The sequence below is a fragment of the Microchirus variegatus genome (genome assembly GCF_963457635.1).
Source record: "Microchirus variegatus genome assembly, chromosome: 5".
Taxonomy (NCBI): domain Eukaryota; kingdom Metazoa; phylum Chordata; class Actinopteri; order Pleuronectiformes; family Soleidae; genus Microchirus; species Microchirus variegatus.
In genome coordinates this window covers 35,190,248-35,206,729 of record NC_139806.1, presented here as the reverse complement: position 1 = coordinate 35,206,729, position 16,482 = coordinate 35,190,248, and the positions used below count along the sequence as shown (strand labels likewise).

Here is a 16,482-nt window from a genome sequence, read left to right as displayed (position 1 = left end):
ATCATTTTTGGGGGAAAAGTTTTTGGTCCAAAATTTGGCAAAAACGTCATACTATACTATGTCGCTCAAAATGTTAACATTTTTGGGGGAAAAGTTTTTGGTCCAAAATTTGGCCAAAACATCATACTATACTATATCGTTCAAAATGTTAAAAAAAATTTGGGGAAAAGTTTTTGGTCCAAAATTTGGGGAAAAGTTTTTGGTCCAAAATTTGGCAAAAACGTCATACTATACTATGTTATTCAAAATGTTAAAATTTTTTGGGGGAAAGTTTTTGGTCCAAAATTTGGCAAAAACATCATACTATACTATGTCGTTCAAAATGTTAAAATTTTTTGGGGAAAGTTTTTGGTCCAAAATTTGGCAAAAACCTCATATTATACTATGTCGTTCAAAATGTTAAAAAAATTTGGGGGAAAAGTTTTTGGTCCAAAATTTTGCAAAAACGTCATACTATACAATGTCGTTCAAAATATTAACATTTTTGGGGGAAAAGTTTTTGGTCCAAAATTTGGCAAAAACATCATACTATACTATGTCGTCCCTAATTTGACAATTTTTGGGGAAAGTTTTTGGTCCAAAATTTGGCCAAAACGTCATACTATACTTTGTCGTTCAAAATGTTAAAATATTTTGGGGAAAGGTTTTTGGTCCAAAATTTGGCAAAAACCTCATATTATACTATGTCGTTCAAAATGTTAAAAAAAATTTGGGGAAAAGTTTTTGGTCCAAAATTTGGCAAAAACGTCATACTATACAATTTCGTTCAAAATGTCAACATTTTTTGGGGAAAAGTTTTTGGTCCAAAATTTGGCAAAAACATCATACTATACTATGTTGTCCCTCATTTGACAATTTTTTGGGAAAAAAAGCTTGGTCCAAAATTTGACAAAAACATCATACTATACTATGTCGTTCAAAATGTTAACATTTTTTGGGGAAAAGTTTTTGGTCCAAAATTTGGCAAAAACGTCATACTATACTATGTCGTTCAAAATGTTAAAAAAAATTTTGGGAAAAGTTTTTGGTCCAAAATTTGGCAAAAACGTCATACTATACTATGTCATTCAAAATGTTAAAAAAATTTTTGGGAAAAGTTTTTGGTCCAAAATTTGGCAAAAACGTCATACTATACTATGTCATTCAAAATGTTAAAACATTTTGGGGGAAAAGTTTCTGGTCCAAAATTTGGCAAAAACGTCATACTATATTATGTCGTCCCTAATTTGACAATTTTTGGGGAAAACGTTTTTGGTCCCAAATTTGACTAATTTTTTTAAAAAATAGCTTGGTCCAAAATTTTACAAAAACGTCATACTATACTATGTCATTCAAAATGTTAAAAATTTTGGGGAAAAGTTTTTGGTCCAAAATTTGGCAAAAACTTCATACTATACAATGTCGTTCAAAATGTCAACATTTTTTGGGGAAAAGTTTTTGGTCCAAAATTTGGCAAAAACATCATACTATACTATGTCGTCCCTAATTTGACAATTTTTGGGGAAAAACGTTTTTGGTCCCAAATTTGACTATTTTTTTTCAAAAAAAAGCTTGGTCCAAAATCGTCATACTATACTATGTCGTTCAAAATGTTAAAAATTTTTGGGGAAAAGTTTTTGGTTCAAAATTTGGCCAAAACGTCATACTATACTCTATCGTTCAAAATGTTAAAAAAAAATTGGGGGAAAAGTTTTTGGTCCAAAATTTTACAAAAACGTCATACTATACTATGTCGTTCAAAATGTTAAAAAATTTTGGGGAAAAGTTTTTGGTCCAAAATTTGGCAAAAACCTCATATTATACTATGTTATTCAAAATGTTAAAAAAAAATTGGGGGAAAAGTTTTTGGTCCAAAATTTGGCAAAAACATCATACTATACTATGTCGTTCAAAATGTTAAAAAATTTTGGGGAAAAGTTTTTGGTCCAAAATTTGACAAAAAAACGTCATACTATACTATGTAGTTCAAAATGTAAAAACATTTTGGGGAAAAGTTTTTGGTCCAAAATTTGGCAAAAACATCATACTATACTATGTCGTTCAAAATGTTAAAAAATTTTGGGGAAAAGTTTTTGGTCCAAAATTTGACAAAAAAACGTCATACTATACTATGTAGTTCAAAATGTAAAAACATTTTGGGGAAAAGTTTTTGGTCCGAAATTTGACAAAAACCTCATATTATACTATGTTATTCAAAATGTTAAAAAAAATTTGGGGGAAAAGTTTTTGGTCCAAAATTTGGCAAAAACATCATACTATACTATGTCGTTCAAAATGTTAAAAAATTTTGGGGAAAAGTTTTTGGTCCAAAATTTGACAAAAAAACGTCATACTATACTATGTAGTTCAAAATGTCAACATTTTTTGGGGAAAAGTTTTTGGTCCAAAATTTGGCAAAAACATCATACTATACTATGTCGTTCAAAATGTTAAAAAATTTTGGGGAAAAGTTTTTGGTCCAAAATTTGACAAAAAAACGTCATACTATACTATGTAGTTCAAAATGTAAAAACATTTTGGGGAAAAGTTTTTGGTCCAAAATTTGGCAAAAACGTCATACTATACTATGTCGTTCAAAATGTAAAAACATTTTGGGGAAAAGTTTTTGGTCCAAAATTTGGCCAAAACGTCATACTATACTATGTCGTTCAAAATATTAACATTTTTGGGGGAAAAGTTTTTGGTCCAAAATTTGGCAAAAACATCATACTATACTATGTCGTCCCTAATTTGACAATTTTTGGGGAAAAGTTTTTGGTCCAAAATGTGGCCAAAACGTCATACTATACTATGTCGTTCAAAATGTTAAAAAAAATTTTGGGGAAAAGTTTTTGGTCCAAAATTCGGCAAAAACGTCATACTATACTATGTCGTTCAAAATGTTAAAACATTTTGGGGGAAAAGTTTTTGGTCCAAAATTTGGCAAAAACGTCATACTATACTATGTCGTCCCTAATTTGACAATTTTTGGGGAAAACGTTTTTGGTCCCAAATTTGACAAAATTTTTTCAAAAAATAGCTTGGTCCAAAATTTTACAAAAACGTCATACTATACTATGTCGTTCAAAATGTAAAAATTTTGGGGGGAAAAGTTTTTGGTCCAAAATTTGGCCAAAACATCATACTATACTATATTGTTCAAAATGTTAAAAAAAATTGGGGAAAAAGTTTTTGGTCCAAAATTTGGCAAAAACGTCATACTATACTATGTCGTTCAGAGTGTTACAATTTTTTGGGGAAAAGTTTTTGGTCCAAAATTTGACAAAAACATCATACTATACTATGTCGTTCAAAATGTTAAAATTTTGGGGGGAAAAGTTTTTGGTCCAAAATTTGGCAAAAACGTCATATTATACTATGTCGTCCCTAATTTGACAATTTTTGGGGAAAAACGTTTTTGGTCCCAAATTTGACTAATTTTTTTCAAAAAATAGCTTGGTCCAAAATTTTACAAAAACGTCATACTATACTATGTCATTCAAAATGTTAAAAAATTTTGGGGAAAAGTTTTTGGTCCAAATTTGGCCAAAACGTCATACTATACTATACTATGTCGTTCGAAATGTTAAAATAAATTTTGGGGAAAAGTTTTTGGTCCAAAATTTGGCCAAAACATCATACTATACTATGTCGTTCAAAATGTTAACATTTTTGGGGAAAAGTTTTTGGTCCAAAATTTGGCCAAAACGTCATACTATACTATGTCGCTCAAAATGTTAAAATTTTTGGGGGAAAAGTTTTTGGTCCAAAATTTGGCCAAAACATCATACTATACTATATCGTTCAAAATGTTAAAAAAAAATTTGGGGAAAAGTTTTTGGTCCAAAATTTGGCAAAAACGTCATACTATACTATGTTATTCAAAATGTTAAAAATTTTTGGGGGAAAGTTTTTGGTCCAAAATTTGGCAAAAACATCATACTATACTATGTCGTTCAAAATGTTAAAATTTTTTGGGGAAAGTTTTTGGTCCAAAATTTGGCAAAAACCTCATATTATACTATGTCGTTCAAAATGTTAAAAAAATTTGGGGGAAAAGTTTTTGGTCCAAAATTTTGCAAAAACGTCATACTATACAATGTCGTTCAAAATATTAACATTTTTGGGGGAAAAGTTTTTGGTCCAAAATTTGGCAAAAACATCATACCATACTATGTCGTCCCTAATTTGACAATTTTTGGGGAAAGTTTTTGGTCCAAAATTTGGCCAAAACGTCATACTATACTTTGTCGTTCAAAATGTTAAAATTTTTTGGGGAAAGGTTTTTGGTCCAAAATTTGGCAAAAACCTCATATTATACTATGTCGTTCAAAATGTTAAAAAAAATTTGGGGAAAAGTTTTTGGTCCAAAATTTGGCAAAAACGTCATACTATACAATGTCGTTCAAAATGTCAACATTTTTTGGGGAAAAGTTTTTGGTCCAAAATTTGGCAAAAACATCATACTATACTATGTTGTCCCTCATTTGACAATTTTTTGGGAAAAAAAGCTTGGTCCAAAATTTGACAAAAACATCATACTATACTATGTCGTTCAAAATGTTAAAATTTTGGGGGGAAAAGTTTTTTGTCCAAAATTTGGCCAAAAAATCATACTATACTATATCGTTCAAAATGTTAAAAAAAATTTGGGGAGAAGTTTTTGGTCCAAAATTTGGCAAAAACGTCATACTATACTATGTCGTTCAAAATGTTAGAATTTTTGGGGAAAAGTTTTTGGTCCAAAATTTGGCAAAAACATCATACTATACTATGTCGTTCAAAATGTTAAAAAATTTTGGGGAAAAGTTTTTGGTCCAAAATTTGGCAAAAACGTCATACTATACTATGTGTTCAAAATGTAAAAAAAATTTGGGGAAAAGTTTTTGGTCCAAAATTTGGCAAAAACGTCATACTATACTATGTCATTCAAAATGTTAAAACATTTTGGGGGAAAAGTTTCTGGTCCAAAATTTGGCAAAAACGTCATACTATACTATGTCGTTCAAAATATTAACATTTTTGGGGGAAAAGTTTTTGGTCCAAAATTTGGCAAAAACATCATACTATACTATGTCGTCCCTAATTTGACAATTTTTGGGGAAAAACGTTTTTGGTCCCAAATTTGACAAATTTTTTTCAAAAAAAAGCTTGGTCCAAAATTTTACAAAAACGTCATACTATACTATGTCGTTCAAAATGTTAACATTTTTTGGGGAAAAGTTTTTGGTCCAAAATTTGGCCAAAACGTCATACTATACTATGTCATTCAAAATGTTAAAACATTTTTGGGGAAAAGTTTCTGGTCCAAAATTTGGCAAAAACGTCATACTATATTATGTCGTCCCTAATTTGACAATTTTTGGGGAAAACGTTTTTGGTTCCAAATTTGACTAATTTTTTTCAAAAAATAGCTTGGTCCAAAATTTTACAAAAACGTCATACTATACTATGTCATTCAAAATGTTAAAAATTTTGGGGAAAAGTTTTTGGTCCAAAATTTGGCAAAAACCTCATACTATACTATGTCGTTCAAAATGTTAAAAAAAATTTGGGGAAAAGTTTTTGGTCCAAAATTTGGCAAAAACGTCATACTATACAATGTCGTTCAAAATGTCAACATTTTTTGGGGAAAAGTTTTTGGTCCAAAATTTGGCAAAAACATCATACTATACTATGTCGTCCCTAATTTGACAATTTTTGGGGAAAAACGTTTTTGGTCCCAAATTTGACTATTTTTTTTCAAAAAAAAGCTTGGTCCAAAATCGTCATACTATACTATGTCGTTCAAAATGTTAAAAAAAATTGGGGAAAAAGTTTTTGGTCCAAAATTTTACAAAAACGTCATACTATACTATGTCGTTCAAAATGTTACAATTTTTGGGGGAAAAGTTTTTAGTCCAAAATTTGACAAAAACATCATACTATACTATGTCGTTCAAAATGTTAAAAAATTTTGGGGAAAAGTTTTTGGTCCAAAATTTGGCAAAAACATCATACTATACTATGTCGTCCCTAATTTGACAATTTTTGGGGAAAAACGTTTTTGGTCCCAAATGTGACTAATTTTTTTTCAAAAAAAAGCTTGGTCCAAAATTTGACAAAAATTACATACTATACTATGTCGTCCAAAATGTGACCATTTTTTGGGAAAAAATTTCAACACCAAAATTGGACAAAAACGTCTATACTGTGTCACTATGTCATCCAAAATTTGATGACATAGTAAATACAGTTGTACAGTTAACACTTATTGGTCTGTATCCAGTAATGTCCAATAAACATTTAATAAGCTTAGTAGCTTGGCGGGCCGCCATGATTGTTTCTACGGGCCGCCATTGGCCGCCGGGCCACACTTTGAGAACCAATGCTCTAAATGTAAGGTAAACTCTTACCTCTTGTCTGTTTTAAAGGAAAACACATAATCCAGGACTGGCTGTATCCACTGGGTGGTCAAATAATTCTGCATTTTGCATCGTCTGAGGTGCACAATCATCTCTGCATTCATCCACAGGACCTGTCAGATTGTGTGCAGCTGGACCCTTTCATTATTTACACTTGAAATGATAATGACATCATGTGTGCACAGCTGCACTATTTGCATCCACACAGCATGCGACCGAATTTCGTGTGACAGAAATGGAAGCGGCGGCTACGGATCCTCCTGCAATATTTACATGCAAACCGAGCTCACAGGTGGAAGGTTTTTTTTTCTTGTGTGATGTAATCACAGGGAAAATAATACTTTGTGAAGAGGAAAAGTACATAAGTCAATCAAGAACTTTGTAAGATGCTGGTTACATCACTGCCATTCTTATTTCAACTGGGCCTAGGAAGCTTATTTTGGGTTTTGAGCTGAGTTTTCTGAGCAAGAGCATCTCACTTTGATTCTCTTTGAGGGTCTGATCCTCATTAGGAACAGGTTTTTGTTTCAATAAGGACTACTGGTCCTGGCAAGGTGGTGTTTAGCTGGTTGAATAATCAACAGGGATGAAGATAAAGTCCATCACTGCGCTGTGCCTGCATGTATACCAATACAGAAGGGTGCTAAAAACAAGCTAATGCTCTCTACCAAGATGCTCGTATAGATAAATATCTTGGACATAGATGTATATAAAAAAGATACACACACACTCAAGGCAGCCTGGGTTGCCAGACCACCAGTGCAATAGTGCACATGACTGATTTAATTAGATCAGGGGTTCTCAAAGTTGTGATACCCGAGGGCCAATTTAGGAACCCAACATTGGACTGAGGGCCGTCAAAGGAAAAAAAAGGAAAAAAACTGAAATAAATCCCATTTGTACTAATTTTAATGACCAGATTGCAGTTCTACAGTTTAGCGTTAAGTAATATGAGCGTTAATATATTGTAATTTAAGGGTTAATATAATAACACTTTATATTTTACTGGGTAATTACCCAGTATTTTGGCCATTGTTCTTACCTTCTAATTACAGGTTAATACCAAGTAACACATTTCTGTTACCATATATTTACTGGGTAAATAGCTAGTAATTGGGGGCTGTAGCTACCTGCTTATTACCAGCTTATAACCCAATAATACACTAAAATTCACCATATAGAAACCAGGTAAATACCCAGTATTTTTGTTTACACTTATTGGTCTGTATCCAGTAATCCAGTAGTAGCTCCTGGATTAAAACTATCAACTGTAATTCATTGCGGGGCCGCCAGAAATGTTTCTGCGGGCCGCTATTGGCCCCCGGGCCGCACTTTGAGAACCAGTGAATTAGATATAATTGTTTTCTAATGAAAATGACCAACATACCTCATCAACATCACCTTTTATTTGCAAAAATATATATATAACTGTATTAAGTAGACTACACCAGTCCAGAAGAAGATAAGATGGTTGGCAAAGGGCTGAGAATAACAGAGTAGAAGATTTTATTTTCATCTGCGAGTTTAACAGATACAACTCTACCAGGCAAGCACGTATACACTTACAATCATGTCAAGCAAGAGGTCTGCAGTCAAGAGACAATTACATGATACAAAAACGTGGCAAAAACGTGATCAAGCGAGATTAGTTAGATTTGACACTGAGTTTTCTGCTCGCCAGTCCTCGGGACTCCGCTCACTTCACACAGCACTTTTGTCAAGTAAGATAGAGACGGTGCACTGAAACAGGAAAATGGTCGACAAAGTAAGAAAAATAGCTTACTCCAATGTTCATTCATAAGAAAGGTAGCATCTGAAATTATCTTTATATAACATGGCAACGTTAGTTTAAATTGATTTAATTCCTTTGAATGTAACCAAATAAAGTTTTTTATTGGTTTTTTTTTATTAATATTGTGTGGCATTTTACTGCTCTTGGGGCTTTGGATGTGTGTGTCATCTCAAATGATGTGCTCCTCAAACCATAATTGAAATTGCATTGTATTCTCTTCACATATACTCGTTTGAGTGTTTGTGTCATTAAAGTGTATTAAATGTAGTTTTATTGTTTTTTTTGGCATTTTAGTCCCTGGTTAACCTCAGAGGTGTTTCTGCTGCTTGGTTGTTTTTAAGTAGACTGGGGATGGAATTTGCTTTTTTTGCCCAACATTGCCATTCAACATACCAAACGCAACATTAATTAAGACATTCCCTTCTATTGACATGAACATGATCACATGGACGCTGCAGTTATTAGTCCCGACAGAAGACATATTCAGTGTAGCTTGTCCAGATTTTGTCCTCGTTTGGATCATTGCTGGTGTAGGCGCAGGTGCCCGTGGAGCTGCAGGCCACCATGTGGAAGCCCACCTCTGTCAGCTTGTCAAAAGCCTGCTCTAGAAAATTATACTTGAGGTAGTAGCGGGATGTGTACCTCTCCGGGGGTCTGTCCGGGTCCCTGCTCTCGTTCAGCGTGTCCCCAAACACCTCTTTGGCCAGAGACGTCTTCCCGCACACGGTGATGCGCGCCACCCTCCTGAATTTGGCATCGGTCTGGATGTCTCTTCCGATGGTGTAGGAGCCGCGGTATCCTATCGTGATGTAGCCAGACTTTCTGGAGTCCAGCGACGGAGAGCGCATGGCACCGCTGACCGACATTGCGCGCAAAGTCTCCATGCAGACGGTGGAACCGCACTGCTGCGCGCCTTCCTCCGTGTCGCTCTGGATGATCTCCTCGCTGAGGGAATTATCTTTACTCACCCGCGGGCTGAGGCGTTTGGCGAGGTCCCGCAGCTGGAAGAAGTCAGCCTCCCTCTGCAGGCGGCTCTTCTCGGGGAAGTAGTCCGGGAGGACCAGGTTCAGGTCCCGGAGATAATCTAGGACGTAGCGGAATAAGAAGCCGTCCCTGTCCAAGAAGAAGCGCCCTTTGCTGTCTCTCGCCAAGTCCTTGGGCGACTTTTTGGTGAACATGTTCCACAGGAGCGAGTCTGGCACGGCGACGAGAGTTGTGTACCTGGTGACGTAAACCTGTCCGCCGACGTTCAGCTCGATGATTTCGGAAAACGGGGAGCAGGACGACGAGTCTCCGCCGCCGCAGCTGGACACCGCGCGCTCCGCGTCAGCCAGTGCCATCGTCGTGAAAAGAGCCGCTGCGCTGATGCGGTGGATGAATCAGAGGCAACACTGAGCAACAAAGTGGCAGCGGCTTGTTTATGAAGCCTGGGCTTGGCGCGCGCGAGCATGCGCGTGCGTGATTGGTTAACTGTTCAGTTACCTAGTATCTTGTGTGTGTGTGTGTGTGTGTGTGTTAGTGTTGCATTCAGAGGCAGGTCAAACTGATTCATTGATTCATTATTGCTCAAAATAAATGTAAGAATCAGCCACAGAATGCCAGAGCCTGCCACTACATGCCACAGAATGCCAGAGTGCCACATAGTGCCACTACATGCCACAGAATGCAGGAGCCTGCCAGTATTATTAATGACAATACAGATGATATTCAATGAACATAAAGAGGAAAATTGCATACAACTTGATATTCAACAGTGTCTAGTTACATTTTGTAGGTTGGAGGTTGAAGTCCAGCTTTTACAAAGACACCTCGTGCTGCTGAGATCCTGGTTCTTGATAGTATCATTAAAGTGTGTGTGTGTGTGTGTGTGTGTGTGTGTGTGTGTGTGTGTGTGTGTGTGTGTGTGTGTGTGTGTGTGTGTGTGTGTGTGTGTGTGTGTGTGTGTGTGTGTGTGTTATTACATCTTCTTGTGTACAATGATGGCACCAGAGTGTTTCCATTTTATTTGCTTCTACTACATAGTTTCCACACTGTGTTTTGTTGTTTTTCTGAACGATTACAATAAATGTCTATTATTTTCCTATTCTGTTCTATTTTTTAATAATGTATCTGTTCTTCCAATTTTTAAAAAGATTGCATGTGATGTGACCTTCCACCTACAGGGGTGCCTCGAGAAATGTTGGACCCCATGCAAATGTTCCAACTCAGTTTATTATTATGTGGACTGGGAGTCTTCAAGGCAGTGGTGAAGCTGGTCAGCTATCAATGACGCACCAAGGAAGGTTTGCAATATCTTTCTTTCTAAAAAAAATAAAACAAAACTGTATAACTATAATCTCCCTTCCTCACTTTCCAGCTTTTCTTGCAGTTGTTTTTTTTTCTCTCTGATACGCCAATTTCTTTGAAGATGACAAAGCAAAAGTATAGTTTACGTGTTCTTCAAGCACATGTAGCATCAACCGAACACAAGGATTCACTCGCTCTGTGATCGAAAAGCATGTCAAGACTGAGCAATCCGGTGAGTGCAGAGGGGCGAAAAGGGCTGTGAACAATACACAAACAAACTACAAAGATATACCTGTAATTATAATTTAAAAAAATAATAATGTTTATTCCATATAAAGATAGATAGACAGACAGACATAGATATGGATGTATTAGTTTTTAATTCATCACATAACTACAATGTTCTTTCTTTTTCAGACCCATGTGTCATAACCAGAAATCTGCTTTGAAATCAGGAAATTGCAGAAAAATATGGAAAGAGTGACACCCATTGTTCTTCAGAAGGAAATGCAGGCAGCATCTTATTAGAGAAAGAGAGAGCGAGAGCTGTAGTGTTAACCCTCAACCCTCAAACATACACATCCTTACACATGGACATCAGATACTGTGTTTCATTAAATGAATAATATATTCAATATTTTGTTATTTTTTATCAAAATGGATAAATATCTATCAAATATAATGATTTGTATGTTGACACCCAAGCATGGGCGTGTGGGAAATAGAATCTAAAACAAAATGATTACAAAGAGAAAGGAAATGAAAGCATTTATTAAAGTTACTGGAACATGTACAGTAAGTAGAGATGTGTGTACACATACATGATGTTTTTTTAAAACTGGGTTTTCCAGGGTTTATCAACTAAAAGAAGTGTGACTTGATTAACTGTGTTAAAAAAAAAAACCGTGTTTAAGAGTAAAGTAAATGTCAGATAAAATTAAAAACTGGAGCAATTTTTTTTTTTGTTAATTTAAAACAGCCAATAAGCTTGATATCAAGACTGGTAGCAAGCAGAGAAATAAGTGAAATTTAAAAAAAAAAATAATAATATTCATAATTTAATAAACAGGTAAACTAAACCTTACTTAACACTTCTACCTGTGAGTATACAAACGTCAAATAAAACGTCATCAAAGGTGATGGTTAGTACAATCACAATTATTTCCTAGCTTGATATCAGACACGTGTTTGTCAGGAAGGGATTTCTAGAGACTTGTGTCATTTCCCTGTTCACAACTTCCCAGTCGAGAGCTGAATTTCCAAAATTCATAGTCATTTCAAGAAGTAGCTGATTGCGAAAGACAGTATTTCTTTAGGTCGGCTGATTCACCCATAACATAGTAACTTATGTCATTGTGCTAATATTGCAGTGGATCACTAAGATTTCTCTTTCATTTTTTGAATTGTCTTAAGAACAGACAGGTTGATTTTTTATTGTATCTTTTTGAATAACCGAAGTCAACCACACTTATTTGTTATTTGAAGTTAAATGTCTGATATATATACATATGTATATATATATACATATATATATATATATATATATATTGCATGACTGTAATGAAGGGTGTTTTTAAAAAAAATCGTGTCATTGATTTTTTTTCTATTTTAATCGACATGTTTAGAGTTTTTTATATATATGTATATATATATATATACATATATATATATATAGAAAACATAACAAACAAGAGATTTGCAACAAACCTTTGAATATCTACTGTTAACCACGCAATTGGGGCAAAAGAATCAAAGGCGATGTCCAGTCATTGTGAAAGTTACCACTTCTCATTGTCGTGGGTCTTTCCAAAGTTTGCACATTTCGTAAGTCTGCCTCTTATAAGTGTCTCTGTTCTTGGATAGTTTGTCATTTGAAAACAGTGTTGATGATTAAACGTGCAGACGTCTTAGGAAAAGGTAGGTAAACTGGCTTATGTGTTCATTATAACGGAGGGAAAAAAAAGCATTCGCATTCATTCAGGGTGTGGTTTGAACTGGTATAATAACCTTTATTTTATTCTGTGACAGGTGATACTTTCAGCAAACAATGCTACGCAAGGTAATGTGTTTTTTGTTATAGTTACAGCTATATAATGGATTTTATTAGACTACATTTTTGCACTTGTTCGGGAAGTATTGGGAAGACATAATTGCAACATAGTGTGGTTATATGGTCCCTCAGTATGTTTGTGTCTTGAGTTTTGGGTCTAACTCTGGTACTGTACCTCACCAGGGTATCACAGAGAGCTTTGGAGCTGCTGTTCATTCCCTCAGCACTGGCCAGCTGACAGACGGCGTGATAACCAGAAGCAAAAGGATGATTATGGACACGCTGGGTGTCGGGTTAATAGGAACCAGGACAGATGTCTTCAAAAAGGCTCTCAAGCACAGCCAGGTACAGTGCAATGTTAAACAACAGGTGGAGCTACAGTATTCTTTAAAAAAGCAAACAAACAAACAAACAAAACAGTTTATATCAAAAATGTCTTCTTATTTGTTGTTGAGTCAAAGTTATGATTCGTTTTATATCGTCATTTTTAGTAGTGATATAAAGCAGCATTAATTGTGCAGAGGTCACAAAAACTGTTTTTCTTTTCTCTTGTTCATAAAAACGAGTGAATTTTGAACTGAATACTGACGTATTCCCAGATTTAAAAAATTCAATCTGATTTTAAACATTTTGAGTAATTTTTTGCTCAGGTGTGTTTATATAGTTGGTGAATTTTTTTAACAGATTGCCTATAGGTTGTCTGATGAAAAAGTCTGAAGCCTATTTTTCAGTACAACCTATAGGCAATCTGATGAAAAAAATAATAATAATTCAAGACATTCTTTATTGCACATTCTTATAGCCTCTGTACAGTCTATACTGTATGTTTAAACATAATATTGGAAAAAGCCAGCCAAAATCCTCTGTGTTCTAAGGGTTTAATTTAAAAATGTAACTCGTCTTAAGTCATTTATGTCCCTTTTTAGTTCCTGCCCCATAATCGAATAAAAAAAAAAATCTGCCCTTTTTATTTGCCTATAATAACATGAACAGTACACATCCAGTTCCACTTTTCTAAACCCATGCATATTTAACTCCAAACTTCCACTATTTCACCCCTCAGACTGAGACACACACTTTTTCACAGTCCGTTGCGGTTTTAGATATCGGTTGCCTTCACATCCCTATTTCACTTCACACAAATGCTTAATGTCTCAGGAAACGAGGGATAACCAGAAAAATCGCAATAGCGATAGATTGGAAAGGGCGGGGGGGACAACACAACTGTATAGAACCACTACAGGCTTCCTTAAAACTAAACCACGGCTGACTCAAAACCAGACTTGTTCAGGAGACCCAGAAAATATGAAACGAAAGGCAAAGGACGCCCAGGAGGACCTTTGATAACCCAAAAGCCTGAAGTTACAACACTGGGAAACAAGGCAATTGACATCAAACACACACAGTTCTGAGTTGATGTTTATAGAGAGAGACACCAACAAGTTAAGAAGCCACAGGGAGAACCTCTCACTCCCTCTGAAGGTGAGACAATGAGAGCACAAACAGAGCACTGGAGACTCAGGGTATATGAACACACACCTGGGCTTAACCAACAAGAATCAGTGCCACACACACCTGACTGCAGTGATTCTCCCACCGCTCTCTCCGTTTTTAATTGATCACATATCCTTTTGTCTGGTTGCAGTTGTTCACATCAGACGAGAGGAGCAGCGTGTGGGGTAAATCGGACTTAAGTCTGCCTCCTCAATTCGCCGCATTCGTCAATGGCATCGCTGTAAGTTTGGTCAAATAAATAAAAAAGCACAACGCACTCCTTAATCTGTCTCGACAGAAAACACTGTGCGGTGCCGTTTGATCACCGGTTCTGTCACACCGACAGGTTCACTCCATGGACTTTGACGACACGTGGCACCCCGCCACTCATCCCTCGGGGGCCGTGCTCCCCGCGGTGCTGGCCCTGGCGGAGACGCTGCCCAGTCGGCCTTCTGGCCTCGACCTGCTGTTGGCCTTTAACGTTGGCATCGAGGTGCAGGGCAGACTCATGAGGTTCTCCACAGAAGCATACAACATCCCTGAAAGGTAAAGCCATTTGCAAATGTTGACACTCGAGATGCGTTCCTTGAAGATTTTCCATCACAGTCCGACTTAACTGTTCTGCAACACAAAATGGCTGCAGAGCATGTAAATTAATACATTAGTGAAAATAAATAAAACTATGGCAAAGCAATTTGCAAACCACCTCAAGTTCAACCCCTACACGTTCTGTGGTATCATTTCCATCAGTGATATTGGTGAACATGGATTCATATAAGGCATTTTTTTATCATATATATTCGTTATCGTCTTTTTGTATAATGATAGTGAGTGCGCGTCTATCAACGCGTCTGTAAAGTATTATGATTCTGATTAAAACCTAAATCTGACTCGCACATAAATCAGCCATTTCCAAGAGAAATAAATCCCTGCTTCATTTTATGCACTTGTAATTGTAAACCTCTACAACGGCTGTGAAGTATTCAACAAACTTATTTGGTGACAACTCTGCAAATGTATGACTGCATATTTACCAATGGTGGGGCCACAAAAGAGTACTTTATCCTAAGTTACCTTAAAGGTACAGTATGTAGGATTGGTGAAGTTGCATGGTGCAGCTGAACACCTCTCTCCTCGCCATTCCCCAAGTTTTTCCAATACGTATCCTGATATTCCAGTCTTTCTTCCCCTTCCTCATCCTCAGATTCCACCCTCCCAGCGTGGTTGGAGTGATGGGCAGTGCTGCAGCCTCAGCAAAGCTCCTGGGTCTGTCCCCCACACAGTGCACTCACGCTCTGGCGATCGCTGCCTCCTCTGCGGGGGCTCCCTTGGCCAACGCGGCCACACAAACCAAACCTCTCCACATAGGAAACGCAGCTCGCCGAGGCCTGGAGGCCGCTCAGCTGGCACAGCTCGGTCTGGAGGGGAACCCGGCCATCCTGGACTGTGGGTTTGGGGTTTACTACAAAGATTATCGTCCCTCGGAATTTGCGGGTTCTTCTTCCCGTGACTTTAAATGGATTCTGGAGGACCAGAATGTGGCCGTCAAGAGCATCCCTGCTCATTTGGGGATGCACTGGGCTGTGGATGCTGCTTTGGCAGCGCGCAGGAAGCTTGAAAAAACAGCCGCAAACTTTGACCCCCGCCAGATCCGGCACATCACACTACGAGTACCTCCATCCAAGTACATCAACTGCCCTTTACCAGACACGGAGCACCAGGCCAGGCACTCGTTTCAGTTCAACGCCTGCTCCGCACTGTTGGACAACAAGGTTACGGTGGATTCCTTCAGCGAGGCTCAAATGAAGCGTCCTGCTCTGAGGGAGCTCCTGTCCAAAGTGACATTGGAGACACCAGAGGACAACCACCCCAGCTTTGACAAGATGTACTGTGACATTGAGGTACAGACGCATCAGGGGGTTGTCACGGCCAAGTGCGATACCTTTTATGGCCACTGGAGGAAGCCCCTGAGTCACAAAGACCTGGTGGCTAAGTTCAGTGGCAATGCTTCTTCAGTGTTGAGCACAGAGGGAGTGGAAGGAGTCATTGATGTGATAGAAAACATTGAAAAAGTGGGCGAATGCTCGATTCTGAACGCATATTTGAGGATGACCAGTATTCCACATCAGCAGTTTTACAGAATCTACAGAAACATCTGAAGGAGCAAGTTGATGATTGTGAGGCCATCACAAGTTTTTCCCCATGCGTGGTTTCAGCAACCAAAACTAATTCTGGCCTAACAGCTATTTTAACCCTAACCATAACCATACATGTCGTCACCTTTAAAATGTAATACTTTACACTGAGGGGACTTGCTTTTGCCCATAACATTGAGGTCCCCACAACATACCTTGAACACACACACATACATACACTTCAGTGCTTTAAACGCAAAGCAGCTAAATGTCACTGTTCATCACTTCGATAACAAACACAGAGAAGCAACATTTTTGCCATTTTGGTGGTACATACTGTTG

At 37.0% G+C, this 16,482-nt stretch overlaps 2 protein-coding genes across 2 annotated transcripts; one reads left to right on the top strand and one right to left on the bottom strand.

The window, feature by feature from the left end:
* Positions 1 to 8,636: 8,636 nt before the first annotated feature.
* Positions 8,637 to 9,515, bottom strand: kctd12.1 (potassium channel tetramerisation domain containing 12.1; the record flags this gene model as incomplete). The annotated part of the gene is made up of 1 exon (XM_083889224.1): positions 8,637 to 9,515. The coding sequence occupies one exon, from the start codon at positions 9,513 to 9,515 to the stop codon at positions 8,637 to 8,639; it is 879 nt and encodes a 292-aa protein (XP_083745350.1).
* Positions 9,516 to 12,602: 3,087 nt separating this feature from the next.
* acod1 (aconitate decarboxylase 1) lies at positions 12,603 to 16,164 on the top strand (the record flags this gene model as incomplete). The annotated part of the gene is made up of 4 exons (XM_083889748.1): positions 12,603 to 12,856; positions 14,157 to 14,246; positions 14,352 to 14,551; positions 15,210 to 16,164. The coding sequence occupies exons 1-4, from the start codon at positions 12,632 to 12,634 to the stop codon at positions 16,162 to 16,164; spliced, it is 1,470 nt and encodes a 489-aa protein (XP_083745874.1). The 5' UTR covers positions 12,603 to 12,631.
* Between the last annotated feature and the right edge of the window lie 318 nt (positions 16,165 to 16,482).